This window comes from Antrostomus carolinensis, unplaced genomic scaffold (genome assembly GCF_000700745.2).
Source record: "Antrostomus carolinensis isolate BGI_N321 unplaced genomic scaffold, ASM70074v2 scaffold6772, whole genome shotgun sequence".
NCBI classification, from domain to species: Eukaryota; Metazoa; Chordata; class Aves; order Caprimulgiformes; family Caprimulgidae; genus Antrostomus; species Antrostomus carolinensis.
Window position 1 is genome coordinate 23,144 of NW_010300089.1, and position 15,544 is coordinate 38,687.

General features: G+C 35.9%; 1 protein-coding gene across 1 annotated transcript in view; it reads right to left on the bottom strand.

Moving 5' to 3' along the window:
* Positions 1–748: 748 nt before the first annotated feature.
* The window catches only part of BMAL2 (basic helix-loop-helix ARNT like 2), a 28,816-nt gene continuing 14,020 nt past the window's right edge, over positions 749–15,544 (bottom strand). The window contains exons 9-16 of the mRNA XM_010162995.1: positions 13,728–13,968; positions 12,640–12,746; positions 11,900–12,050; positions 10,597–10,652; positions 9,671–9,779; positions 5,405–5,492; positions 3,619–3,727; positions 749–2,153 (exon numbers count right to left, since the gene is read on the bottom strand). Coding sequence (XP_010161297.1) covers positions 2,017–2,153; positions 3,619–3,727; positions 5,405–5,492; positions 9,671–9,779; positions 10,597–10,652; positions 11,900–12,050; positions 12,640–12,746; positions 13,728–13,968 — 998 coding nt within the window. The 3' untranslated portion in view covers positions 749–2,016. The remainder of the gene's footprint in view (positions 2,154–3,618; positions 3,728–5,404; positions 5,493–9,670; positions 9,780–10,596; positions 10,653–11,899; positions 12,051–12,639; positions 12,747–13,727; positions 13,969–15,544) is intronic.

The window sequence follows — 15,544 nt, forward strand, 5'->3', positions numbered from 1 at the left end:
TCTTACGAAAGAATTAGCATGCTCCTTCAATAACAACATCTGCACCATTTTCAAACTAATCCAGTTAAAAAAAGAAACTAAGTTGAGGAAAGTCTGTATAATTTTAAGTTATTTATTTACTCATTTATCTGTGTTAGCTAGAGTATTTCTTGTTTTATTTAGAATTTTTTACCTTAATGCTCAAAAGTATAGAAAAAAATGCATTTTACAATGGCAAAAATTGAAATTCTCAAATTCAATTTATACAAATAGAATCCTATACATTCTTAGAAAGTGCCTGTTTATTTTTCTTACTTTGCTCCACGACACAGCCCAAAATTCATTTTCTGTGAAGAAAGAGAAAAGTTTATTCTAATAAAGCTAGAGAACAGATAATTTTGGCCCCACATCTGTAAAAAAAAAAAAATAAAAATTGAATGCAGGAAATGACATGCAAGTTCAATGCAAAAATTCTACAGACTAAAAAGAAAATCACAAAAATGTCATCATTTGAAAATGATTCATATCTATAAGATACAAAGCTGCTCTGTCAAAGCATAGGAAGTCAGTGCATGACAAAATTACGTATTTATTCCGGAAAGGGTAGATCTCTGATGGTAGAAGCATGACATCTAGTGGCTACCACATCTATTTGTTCACACATTGCAGCCTTCAGAAAAAGATCTGAAACACGCTACTTATCCCTCACCTGCAGTGTTAAAACAAATGCCATAAAGCTTATGGTAGTACTTATCCTTAAATGTCTGAATTAAAAATATGCACACATATCAAATATCTTCAAATGCTTGCATTTCATTACTCGAATTAAAAAAAAAACAAACAAAAAAAACCCCAGAAAAACTATGCTTTTATAATATCTAATCGACGCAAAAATTTGTCTAAACCTTTCATACCAGAGATAAAAAGATTCACTTTATATATTAATGCTATATTGTTCTATTACAACCTATTAACTGCCACTTTCTTGAGTAAGTTGCTGTAACTGGGATACAATTCTTGCAAAAGCTGTCCCCCAAAAGAAGACCATCCTATGTAGCGTTTACTTACAGACAGCACTATATTATACAAATATTTTAAAAATTCACAGACTCAAGCAATAGAAAATCACCCTAATCTCTCAAAAACCACAGAGACTATAAAAGACACTATAGAATTTTAACATTTTTTCACTAACAGTCAGTGCTAGCCTCACTCTGGAACCAAGACAATCTATTCAAACTTCTCTAGTTACTAAACAACCTGCAATGAGACCGAAGTGCTTTATTAGCATTACTTTTCTTCGGGTCTGTGCACTGCCCCCCTGATAACACATTGCAAATAACACAAAATAGTAATTATGATTTTGTTGCCCTTTTCTTATACCCTTATCGTATTTGCATACTGGGGAAGTGACTATTTTTCTCAAAACCTTCTCTTCTGATTGTTACAGTGATCTAATTCAAATCCTTGCTCCCAGAACTGTATGCTGTATTTTCACTTCTGACTACAAAAATTGCACTTCTGAAAAGGACAAAGAATCATTGAGAACTACAATACCTTATTTTATAGCTGTAGTGTGTGCAAATCATCTTTTCAATTAAATTTAATAGTTGAACATACTCTTAAATGGAAGGTTCTACAGAAAGTAACATAGGTCATCAATATGCTATCATTTGAAACAAAAACAATAAATAAAAGTTTAAGTACTAAAAGTAAGAAAAAAATATTCCTGTACATTGTACAGTACCTTTTGGTTAAAGCTTCTTATCAAAAATATAGTAATGTGTTTTAATCATTCCAGTTACAGATGGTTCAATATTAAAATCTCATGGTTTCCTCATCTTGAAAAAAATATTGCATTTTTCCATAGATGCAGCAGAAATTGTCTCTCTCTGAACAAGGCTTCAGTCTTTAAAAATATATAGAGAGTGAGTATGAATTCAAATGAAACATTAAAAAATTGTAATACAGTACTGAGGATGTACGGTTGTTGTGCATTATGGATTTTACATTCCTTCTTATTTTGAAAAAGCAAAACTAGAGAGCCCATTGTATATCACTGAGTTCAGCTGGATCCCCAAGTCCTCCATCCGCCTCCAAGTAATTCATAAGAGCCATCATAGCAGCGTCATCATTTTCACATATTGCATCAAAGTCCAGCTGAGAATTACCACCTATAAAATTATTAAAATATTAACAGAAGCAGTAACAAAGCATGAAGAATATGGTAACTTTCAGAACTACTTACAAAGCACCTTCCTGTGAAGTTATGGCAAACATTCACATGTAAATATTTTTTAAAAATAATCAAATAATAGAAATAATGGCTGTCTGCAGACAGTTACAAGGACATGCCCAAGGAAGCTGTGGATGCCCCCTCCCTGGAAGTGTTCAAGGCCAGGCTGGATGAGGCTTTGAGCAACCTGGTCTAGTGGAAGGTGTCCCTGCTGATGGGAGGGGGGTTCGAACTAGATGATCTTTCAGGTCCCTTCCAACCCAGACCATTCTATGATTCTATGATTCTATAGCTTGATTTAAGAAGAGTTAAATCTTGCCAATCTATTGGACTACATCTAACTGCTAGCTAATAAAACTTCTGTCCATGCAGCGAAGCTCATGTCACTGAAGTAGAAAACTGTTTTCTACTTTACATCACCTTAGTGGGAAACACAATCCTGTACCTGAATTCTCATCTGATGTACTACACCAGATGAACTCCTGAATCCTGATGAGTTACAATGCATCAGCTCTAGAAATCAGCACTATACCCTTGCCTTTAACAACAGTAAGGTAAAATGCTTTAGCTCAAGTATCAATGAAAAACATTTCCTTGCCTATCTTTGATAAATTCAGGGTTTTGTTGGGGTTTTTTGGGGGGGTGGTGCTTTGTGGTTTTGGTTTTCTTCGTGGTTTGTTTTTTTTTTTTTTTTTTAATCTATATAAAGGGTTCATAGCTAAACTGGAAGAAAGCTACATGTTATAAATAAATAAAGCTCTAGTAAATGAAATGAAAGAGGGAGACAGAAGAGTTTCTAAGAGCTGAAATACAGGATAAGCATAAACACTGCTTTTATAGCACTTCACCTTTTCTGTTAAAAATAATATATTGGCATTCTCTTCTTACAGGGCCAGAGAATCCTATATCCACACAAACTGCTGCCCTAGTGCATACTTGAAGGAAGGGAAAGATAAAATATATATTTCTGAAATATTTCCACTAGACCTTTGTATTGACTATTCATGGGCTGCAGTTAAGAAAGAGATGAAGTGCTAAAAGGACAATAGTTCACCAATTACAACCAGCTCCCTTACACTGCACTGAAATACTTCTTACACATCTCTCTCTTCTGGAGAAGGAACTAGTACGTACCTAATTAAAACTGTGGCATGCAAGAATGCAATGGTAGACTCCTGTTACAGGATGTTATTTTGTCATGAGATTCAATCACTGATCAAATTTTGTTGTTTGCCTTCTAGTCTTAGCACAGCTGTTTTAAAACTCTGTTCATCTTCAGAGAGACATACAAATCTCTACAATTTATACATGGTTGTGAAGTGGTATACTCAAAAATTACACCATTTATCAGAAATGTCTTCTCCTGCAACCCGCAAAATATCCACAAGAGAAACAAATCTTACTGAGGAGAGGTTCATTATTGGGAAATGGAATAGCACCCTGGTTTTGTTCTGAAGTCTCTAGAACTTCTGTTTCCGAAGGACATAACTGAATCAACTCTTTATTTGGCACCTGAAAGAACAGAAGTGGTAAAAGGGACAGAATTAGTCACAATTACTACATTACAGAAACATTATGAATTGCTGTCAAAGTATTAAGAACTAAATAAATGAAAAATATGCATCAACAGGCAGATCTACTGCATTTAAAAATTATTTTTTTTAGAGGTTCACATAGCACTGGACTTGGCTTAAATAAAACATGTTACTTGCATATCTGTGCAAGGTACTTCACAGTGATGGCACCTGCTATATTGAAGGTCTAATTCAATATTCCTCAAATAAATCCAGCACAACAAATTGTACTGGTATATGCTTTCCATGTCTAGTACCATAAACTACAAATTCCCAGTGATGTCATGTTTGTTAATGTCGACACATTCTAACTAAAAGATTAAAAAAAGACCCTCATACCTCCCATGTTCTACATGCATTAAACTACATGAATTATAAACCTGTACCTTTTTTATTCTTTGCATCTTGTTACCATCATGATAAAAATTTAAGTAGTTTTAAATTACTTTTTACACTTTGCAAAAACGAGGCTAGCAACAATAGAGATAGAAGTGATTAACCAAAACCTAGCAGGAAAAAAAAAATTCTTTTTTCATTTGTTTCACATAACACATACATGCAGTTTAGCAGGATAGATTCCTTGTATTGTCTCACTAGGAAATTGATGAAGTTGAAATGCTTTACAAAAGCATTTTAGGAACAAATAGGATAACGAAGCAGAGCATAAAGAAACACCTTCAATGAATACAATGAAGTTATCCTTATGATGAGATGTTGTGTGATTTAGAGAGTTCAGTATGTGTAAGTCAACCAACTCTTAGGGAGAAAGACTCGCAGCAAGGCAGGGAGAACTGATCAAAAAAAAAAAAAAAAAAATCAAAAAAAAGAGAGAGAAAGCCAAAACAATCCCTAGTCCAGAATAGTATTGTTTGAAATTGAAAATTTACATTGAAAGAAGTGCTGATGGAAAAGTAAATGTTTGTTCCTACAGTGCACAATGGAAAACAACCAATATACTTAGGCAAAAAATATGTTAATTATTCCATGGCTATGGTCAGTAACTATGACAGTTACAGTTTGTGGTATTACCAGCACTACTAGATTAGTAAAACGTCATATTCTACCAATTTTTAGAAGACTACTGAAATACCTTAAAAGTAAAAATTTTTTAACATTGCAAAACTGAAAACATACAGCATAGATTTTTGAAGTCTTAAAGAACATTAAGAGTGAAAGTACAAGTGAGAGAAAACAAGGACTGATATTTTATTTAGATTGCCAAACTGAACAGGTAGAAACACTTTACTCTGACAGCTATTTAGCAAAAGTTTTAATGCAATTCCAAATCCAGAAAAGTCCTCATCACATGAATTACACTCAAATTTAGCATATTTGTAGAGCTTCAGCAGAGATCCTAATAACTGAGTGGAGACTGCAGTCCTCTCAGCCTCAGGAATAGTCCCTGGAGGCTCGAACTATGTCCCCGTAGATGAGGGTGGAACTTCTGCTCCTGTCACAGCTCTCAAACGACTTTCACAGCTGCCAGGTAGCTATCAACACCTTACACATTCTCTCCCAAATACCCAATTCAGGGTAATTTAGTTCAAACACAGGCTTTGAGCTACCTGACATTAACCTTTTACTTGTAGATTTTTACAGGCAGTGACATACTCACATTGCTGCAGTTTACAGTTAAAGCTGGAGAAGGTGACTTTCTCAAGAGATGAGATGGACTTAACTCTCCAGATGGTGAAGAATGCAACCTAGAATTGTACGTGTTTAGTTGATTCACCAAGTCACACTGAACATAAACTGAAAAACAGCCTATGTGTTGCAGAACCCACCAGACCTCCCCAGTGAGGAAGCATGAGCCAGCTAATCTGAGACAATGCTGTCTTAAATTCTCCTGAAGATTCTACATTCTCCTGCTCCAAGTTTTGCTAACACAAAAAGCAGAAGAGATCAATAAAGGCCATGGGTCATAATTACTTGAATACACTTTTATTTTTCTGTTGAATCACCAGCACTGACAGACCAAAGAGTAACAGGTTTCAGAATTATGCACACTGGCACAAATAGGTACATTTCATACACATACAGAATACAAACATAAGGAATTTCTGCTAAATGGTGGAGAGAAAACAATACATCCTTCTAATGCTCCCTCTCCTATTATTTTGTTATACCTGTATTTCCATACTTTAATAAAATTCCAACTAAAAAAACATAGACCATTTGTTTATTACCAGAATTCTTTGAATCCTGCTCATCCTCCCTCACCAAATATGCCAGATATGAAACTAATAGTGCAAATGTCATACCAGGGCCCTTTGGACAGCTTGCTCCCATCTCACCCTGCTCTTTCTGACTCCCAAAGGACAAGGCTACAGAAGAATTGGGGTACTCTGGACACTTCTGTTTCCATCAGTTCCTCAGATCCGAATTGTGATATGGGATTGGAGGAAAGATAGAAGATGGGTGAATAAACAGCTTATTGTAAGTAAGTTGAGTAACTAAGTTACCGTCAGTAACTTGAGTGGAGTATTTGTTAGTTCCCTACGTTCCAATATCAAATGCTCCATTTGAGAAGCATTACTGCCATCTCTAAAAGCTGGGACAGAAACTCTAGATTTAATAGATTTATAGCACTGCTGTAACTGAAATGATCATTCATAAGATGCCAATTCAATTCAAATATCCTTGTAAATAGAGCTGTAGGCGTAGCCCTGAAATTGTTAAAAAAAACCAACTTGGTGATGCCTGATGCACAGCTCGAGAACCATCTGTATCTTACTCACTAAAAAAATGCAGAGAGTAGATTCAGGTCATAAATGCACTCATCCTATTGGATTATTTTTGTAGTCACAAAGGTGTCTGATTAAAACCAGTTGGTGTTAGCCTCTGTTGATCACTTTTGTCTAATTTTGATTGCCTCAGTGCGTGTAAGATAGTAACTTGATTTCATACAAAAGAAAAATGAAGGAATAGCATGAATCTCTACTGTTTGGCTGGAAAGAAATACCGCATTCTGGTATTCTTTTCTTCCTTTCATCGAAAATGAATGATTCTCCATAAAATTCTAGAAAAGGGATGCGACTTCATCATTGGAAGGCAATTCCAAAATACTGGAAACAGAGTGACATCACACTCTCAGGTTCTGACCATGGTTTTTACTGTTAAAAAAACCATTAAATACTGTCTTCTGATGAAGAGACAGCTAAGAAGACAACCACAGGGCAATGAGATAATGTGTAATCCTGGACTTCAGCATGGACTTCCAAAAGGGAAAACACACTTAACCAATCTGACAGCCTCCTACAAGGAGGTGACTAGCTCTGTGGATGAGGAGATAGCATTGGATGGTATTTACTTCAACTTTAGTAAAGCCTTTCACACTGTTTCCCATAACATCCTCACAGACAAGCTGAGTCAGATTACTACTGAAACAGTAGAAGTTGACTACGCTATGGCATATGGATGCTATATCATATGTATGTCCATATGGATGGACGGACAAGAGGGTGGAGTGCAGCCCTGCAGAAAGAGATCCCAGAGGTTTGGTTGATGGTAAGCTCAATGCGAATCAACAATGTGCCCTGGTGGCCAAGAGACAATGGAAACAATCTGGAGTACTGCATTCAGTTCTGGGCTCCCCAATTCACGAGGGAGACGGATCTTCTGGAGAGAGTCCAGCAGAGGCCACACGGATGATGAGGGGCCTGGAGCATCTGCCTTACGAGGAGAGGCTGAGAGCTGGGACTCTACAGCCTGGAGAAGAGAAGACTGAGAGGGGATCTGATCAATGTCTATAAATATCTGAAATGTGGGGGGCAAATGGATGGGGCTGGGCTCTTTTTGGTGGTGGCTGGTGACAGGTCAAGGGGCAATGGGCACAAACTGGAACACCAGAAGTTCCAGACAAACTTAAGGAAAAACTTCTTTACTGTGAGGGTGACGGAGCACTGGGACAGGCTGCACAGAGAGGGTGTGGAGTCTCCATCTCTGGAGATGTTCAAAACCCACCTGGACACTTTCCTGTGTAACCTGGTGTAGATGAACCTGCTTTAGTAGGGGGGTTGGACTAGATGATCTCCTGAGGTCCCTTCCAGCCCCTGCCATTCTGTGACTCTGTAACCCAGGGTGTATTAAGTACAGCATAGCTAACCAGTTGAAAAAAGTGACTGTCCCACTACACCCAGCATTAGTGTGGCCTCACCCCAAGTACTGTATGCAGTTTTGGGCTCCACAATATAAAAGGGATATAAAAATACAAGAATGTGTCCAAAGTCTAGGAAAGGACTAGAGTGCATGACTTATGAGGAACAGCTGAGGATACTAGATTTGTTCAGCTTAGAGAAGAGGAGAATGAGAGGAGACCGTGTTGCCCTGTATAACCTACTTATGAAGGAGAGCTGAAGAAGCAGTGCTGATGCCTTCTCTCTGGTGTCCAGTCATAAGACATGGGGAACAGCTTAAAGCTGTATCAGGGGAAGATACTACGAAAAAGATCTTCAGTGAGAGGATGGTCAAGCACTGGAACAAGCTCCCCAGGGAAGTGGTCATGACCCCAAGCCTGTCACTGTACAAGAAGTGTTTGGACAACATTCTTAGACATATGGTTTAACTTTTTAGGTTGCCCCAGGTAGAGTCAGGAGTTAGACTTGATGATGCTCACGGGTCCCTTCCAACTAAGGATATTCTATGGTATGAAACTATTCCTTATACCTCTACCATTGTTGCCAAAACTGGTATACTTCTTCCTGAGAGATTTAATATTACTACTCTTTCAGGTTCAATTGCAAAAGTGCCAGTGGAAAGAATTACATGAGACCTAGGAACACACTGTTCTGCACACATAAAAAACTTCTTGGCATTCCTTTACCTGGAACTGGAAGTATAAGATGTAAAGTCTGAGGGACAGCTTCATTATCCAAAGCTAACACTTAGATAACTTGTCCTGTGCTGATGAGATGACAGCATCATTATCCTAAATTTGACCTTAACAAAAGTGGTTGGACTTTCTGTTGAAGCCTTAATTCCTGAAAGAGTTGCGACTGAAAACAGACTTTTTCAATCTGTTCCAGTGCATCTGCATCCCAAAGTCCTGTAATCAGCTGGCTCATTTTTTAAAAACGTTCTTAGACAACAAATGCTGATACAGTGCACACTGACAGAGAGTAATAACCTCTCCCTCTATAAGCAAGTCAGACACCACTTTGGGTGCACAACACACAAAAAAAAAATACATAAGGATAACTTCACTTTAAAATTGTTTCTTCCCTTCGAATTCCTTGGCTATGCTGTATACCTGCTAAACTAGTTTGTTTTAAAATGGTTAATCTTTAATTAACAATCTTGTATGGATTCCCATTTGGAATGATGCAATGAGGTTTTTTTTCAATTTGTGGCTGGGTACTAGGAAGGAATTGTGCTAACGCTTTAGTCTATGTTCAGGATAATCAGCAAAAGGACAAGACAAGCGCTCCAAGGGGGACTGTTTCAAGGAAAGCTCTCCTAGTAGAGCGATGCTATCAGAAAAGTGTAAATGTATAGAAGTATAAAGTAAAAGAAAAGTATAAAATCACAGACAACTGATTTTCCATTGTCAAATAGTTTATCTACCCATTTCAACATCACGTGAGGAAGTTGCATCACAGTAACACTTTTAAAGTCATAGTTTACTAATACTTTCATTAATAAAGGAAAATGCATGCCCAGAACAAAACTATTTATCAGCACCAGTGATGAGCTTTGCCATGTGCGAGATTAACATTAGGTTATAACTGGTATCTCATAACTGCTCAAACTAAAAATATTCTATACATAGAACACAATAGAATGAAACTTAAACAATCCCCACACATATAATCACAGATAATCACATATACCTCTTCTCTATCTTTACTTAAAAGTCTAATGTATGATGTTAAGCATTTATTACCTTTGTAATTCTAATATTTCATTTGCAATTTCGGTTCCTATACTTCCAGCACCAAGAACTGTTCCAGAAGACATTCCAGGTACACTTACTAAAGACTGCTTTACAGCATCTACAGTTAAAAAAAAACAAACAACAAAACCAAAAAACCTTAAGTTTGTAGCAGTTTCATTATGCAGCAAGGAACAATTACCTCAAGAACTCATTTTAAAACACTTTTTGTTCTTTTTCTCTTATTTTCAGAAATTAAATTCCTTAAAACACTAACTCATGAAGAAGGGTGTTGTAAGTCTCAGTTGAAATATAAAGGCAAGTAAATAATATATTTGTGAAAACTGCTGATCTACAGTGATGAAATTAAGCTTTAATCATTACTACCTCCAGTCTCTCTCACAGACAATGCAAAGCACATGAGGAAAACACCCTTGGATTTTTCACAAACTGAAACCAATCAAAAAGAATTTCAAAAGCAAAAATAAATAAAATCTTATAGCAAGATGACAAAACAGCATGTAGAAATCAGAATCTATGCATAGCAGAAAAAGATTAACAAAATATATATCAAAATCAGTATCACCCTATATTCTATAGGTAAACTGAGATAGTACAATTACATTTCTTCAGAAAACCAGGCAAAATATGAAGAAGGTCTGTAACAGGAGCATAATGTCTTATCAACGAAATTCCTAGCTATATTAGAAGCTGCTAGAAGGAAAAGATATGCTACAAGCCCTTCTGATCAGTTATGTGAATGATATGAATTAGGATGTTGTGAGTAACTAGAAATTGTCACCAGAATTAGCTTTTAAAAATTTAATCCTTCCTTGCACAATAACCTAGAATAAAAAAATTCCTGGATTGAATAAATCTAAAATTGTAAAGATTGATCAGGAAATGCACCTATGGTAACTATAAGAAGCAACACTTGCCTTCTGCAGGCTGGGAACCGTAGGGGATCTGTTCTTCAGCTGACTCGTTATGACCTCTGAGATTTAAATAGAAGAAAAAATAAATAAATAAACAGATAAGATTTTCAAAGGCAAAACTCAGTATATTTCTGTTTTATTTCCGTAACACTTTAGAGTAAAAACATCCTCAAACTAGTTTAAAAAAAAAAAAAAAAAAAAAAAGAAAATATATATTCCTCATGTTTCAATGTTCAATCCTTTGTACTGCTGTTTCTAAAGCACTGTATGAAATACTAATTTCTACTTACTCTCCAAATAAAGAAAAAAAGCCAATATAGATATCTGTGTTCCACGACAAAGAGACTAAGGCTGCCATTTTTATTTCTAGGAGGGAGACCAGTTAACCAGAAACAACTGCTACAAGACCAGGTCAGTGGCTACCTTCTGCCAGCAGCTGCTGCCTGCCTTCCCTCCTCTAGACAGCTGCAGATGCCCACATCTCCCAGACAGGCAAAAGTGGCCTTTGGCTGCTGGGCAGCATAGACTGTTTTAACTGCTCTTTTATGTCTTCTTGAGGAAAAAGGACATGGGTAAAATAGGTGGGTGATGCTGACTTAAGAGATGAACCAGCTGAATGGGTAAAAGGCCCCCTTGACAACTTGGTTTAATAGCAATAAAATCTTCTCCATCTCCCTCTCAAAATGCAGTCATTGGCAAAGATCCTTAGTATCACTGGAACAATCCAAATTATAGCTCCATTGCAAGGCACAGAGAATGAAAAAGAAGAATTAAAAATAAAAAAGACGAATTAATCACATATTTACTGTCTCACAGGCTCCTCCTTGTGGAGGAGAGTGATTGGGAGAGTATCTTCTTGTCCTGCCTTGCATTTCTACCATCTATCAATTATGCTTCTCCACATTCTGACACATAGTAGGTAGGAGCAGCACCTAAAATTAGGTCAACTGACACATGCAGTCCAGTAAAGCTCAGAAGCAAAAGCAGAACTAACTTCACATTTCCATTTTTTCATATCTACTTTTCTTAAAAGATCCTTCCTTTCTTCCTTTAATAAGAAACTCTTTCATCTCATTTTTTCTACTAGGAAATAGCACAGTTTTCAGAGTCAAATCTACAATTTAAGCCTGAAATAAAAAAAAAAACAGTAAATGGAAAAAGTGTTCTTCCAGGTTATTTAACCATTTTTTGTGCAGTGTTCATATTTCCTAATCTTGTTCTGCTGCTGAAATAGGCTGCTTTCTGTTAACGTTAACTGTAATTAAGACAGAAAATAACATGGAAATCCGTATAATGAATTACTTACAATACCACAGTGTTGTTTGATACAATGTACTCCAGCTCTTTGGTCCATGGATTCATGAAACTAAACCACTGACTCTTTAAAGTAACAAAAGTCCCATCTTTTGCTCTAAATTTGTAGGAATTTGTAAATACTTTTTCTTTATTCTGCAACACTAGATAAGAAAGGAAAGTTGTAATCACCATATTTATACTTAGAATGATAAAGTGAAAAAAAAAAAAAATCTGTTTTATAGCATCATAAAACCAAAATCCTTTTGATGGCCAGAAATACAATTTAAATGCCAAAACAACTAACAGGACAGGACCCCTACTAAAAATCAAACTACAGTTTCAGCAATGTTATTAATCTTAAATTAAAGCCCAAGTACTAAGTTTCTGCAAACCACTAGTAAGGAGACTCCTGATTTGGTGAACTGTCCTAATTGGTGTCTTTAATTACATGATTTGCTCTTCAGGACTCATTCCTCATTCTTATAAAGAACTGAAGCAGAGGGTTGAAAGAAGCATTAACATTATTCCCTTGCGATTAAAGCACTGCACCAAGATCCAAGACAACAGAAGCTTCTCCTTGCTTTTATTACAAGCTCTATGTGGGCATGTCTTAATGCAGACATAGACAAGGACAACGCTAAGATTGTTTAGTTTTATTAATTCTCAGCTTCTGATTTTTTGCTTTGTACTGTTTTCATACAGCAGTTACATGTAGTTGCATGTGGTCTGGGATGACCAATCATTTTGTACCTTCTTTATGTTTTTCAGCTAGATGATTGTGATCATCTTGATGGCAGTACTCGTAACAAGAAGTTCCTAGAAGCTCTTGTGGTAGATACCCTAAAATTGCTGTTGCACTGTTAGAAATAAAAACATGAACTACAGTGGATTCAAGCAATTGTACATCTTGTTTTCTTCAGTACGAGATAAAGCAGAAAATGAATATTTAAAGAAACAGATGCTTGTGTTCATGTTTGGGAGAAAGATATAGCATAGCTCTCAACCAACAGGAAATATTATTCACTGGAAATTATCCCCTTGCATTGAATGGCAATTCAAAGGCGAAATAACAGTGTTCAAACATGCAAACTGCGTGGACACACAACACACTTATGATCATTAGGTCTTCAAATTAGCCAGTCAGGGTACTGGTCACACATAATGAGTCATTAAAAAAAATTTAGTAGTTGAATTTTGCTCTGACACTTTATGGAATAGGTTTAAACTGACACTTTTAGATGAAAGACAAGATAACTGAAAGCAATAAAAAGCTTCCAGTAACAACAATGAAACTCAAAATGCAAAGTGGTACGTCAGTCTAAACATAAAATAGAAGTCTGGTTTAGAAACATAAAATAGAAGTCAACATAAAATAGAAGTCTGTTTTAGAAAGTTCAGAAAATAGGAACTTAGCTTTCACTTCTAATGAAATAATATGGCACCTCATTTAGATAAAATCTTACTATTTGGAACAAATACATTATAAGAAGTAATAATTTTGGTTAAGTGTTTATTACTTAAGTCATACGCATAGCTATGAAGCTCTAACTTGAGATTTTTCTTTATGAATAAATAAGTACATAAGTGCATTTTATGACATATTTCAATCTTGCTAGCTCACCTTTTCCTGTAGCACAATACACGCACTTTTACACATTACGTTTTGTGTTTGACAAAAAAACAAAGACCAGGTACTCATAGATTCAGAATGAATAGATTCTTGTGTACAACACCTAGAAATTCTATCCTGCTCCAGAAATTACAGGTCTGAAAGTATTAGAAAATTTAACCAGTGGTGTCATTTTCATTTTCTCTTCATTAAAGAACAAAATGCTTACCGCTGATCTACATAAACAAATTTTCCATCCATGGCAAATCGTGTAACAAATTCTGTTTCTTTGACTTTTATCTCTCCACTCTTTTGTGGAACAATATAAGGGTGTAACCTCCCAATTGCAACAAGACAGTTAAAGTTAGTACTGTCCTTTTCTACATCATTTTCCTCTTCTACTCCCACCTCATTAGGAGGCCAGTTCTTCATGTACCCAGTACAGTGAATGGTACAGTATTTTCTGTGATCTAATAAAAAGAAATTAAATAAGAAGCAGTTATGGTTCAAAAGGAAACTGAATTACTTTTTTTTATTCCATTCATCATGAGACCAGCAACTATATTTTATGCTTACCAATTGTACAAGGCTATAGTATGTTTACAGAGTATTTTAAAATTAATTTTGTACTACTTAATTTTGGCTTAGTGGAAAAGAGCACTTCTAACCCTATGTAAGACTTAGGAAGAGAAGTTACAGGTGTTGGCAGTTAAAAAAAAAAAAAAAAAAAACCATCAGTCTAGTAACCCACAGATCACTTTCTCTTTATATGGTTTCATATTTATTGTAAATTAAAATAAACTGGAGAGGCACTTTGTAGCTTCCAAATCAACGTACCTTTTGTGAACAAGAGGATCTTAACATATGCTTACTGCAATCACTAAAAGAATCAGTTAAGAGAACAAGCCAAAACAACCGAGCTTATTTTCTATTTATCCTAGGCTTCTGAATTCCTCAGTTTTCTGGGAACACAAATATTTTTGAATTCTTAAATTCATTCATTCATGCCATTCATTCCTACAGCTGGCAAACTCTTTGCTGCCTACATAACATGCAAACACCCTCATACACATCAAGGCATAGAGATGACATTAAGTATCTTCCAAAAAATTGCCAAGGTATTCTTGATATCATCTGCCCGCCCATGGGAAGCAATGAGTGAATTCCTTGTTTTGCTGTGCTCACACACATGGCTTTTGCTTTACCTGTTAAACTGCATTTATCTCAACCCACAGGTTTTCTCACTTTTACCATTCTGATTCTCTCCCACATCCCACCAAAGGGAAGTGAGCGAGTGGCTGCGTGGTGCTTAGTTACTGGCTGGGGTTAAACCACAATACTTCTTTTTGGTGCCCAACATGGGGCTTGATGGGTTCGAGATAACAATGGATTTGACTGGAATGCACTAGATTGGATTTACAACTGTTACTGCTTTTTAGCTATTAATTGGCAGGGTCCATATAACAACTCTGTAAAATTAAAAACTGAGGTACCCTACTGTGAATTTGTCCTAGTTTCTCAGACTGGCAAGGTGCCTTCCCTCAATACCGTTTTCCCGATAAAAATTTATACAAGTTAAATTCTCATCTCACCAAGTTAGGTGGCATATCAAGGGACACTGAACTCTATTCACTTACAATGATAGACCTGTTTTAAAATTTACTGTTGTATGGTGTATCTCAACAATAACAGGTTACACTGAAAAAAACATAAGTAGGAGGATTTTTTCAGGGTCAAACAATTTCAGCACACCTTTGCAAAAATCAATACTAAGGTATTAAACAAAAGCTGGAAATTACATTTTAAAAAGATCTATTCACTGAAAACTTGACAAGCATATACTGCTGTACAGGCATACCAAAATATGAACTAAATTAAAATTACTGGGAAAATGAATAGAATTACAGTGATAAATTAACTTCAGTATTAAAAGAAAAAAAAAAGGTAGTAAAATTAATACTTTTTAAGTACACACAACACAAAAAGCAAATCAGAAAAAAAAAGTTGGTTTACTTGCTTTTTGTCCTTCAAAACAGTGGACTTTGC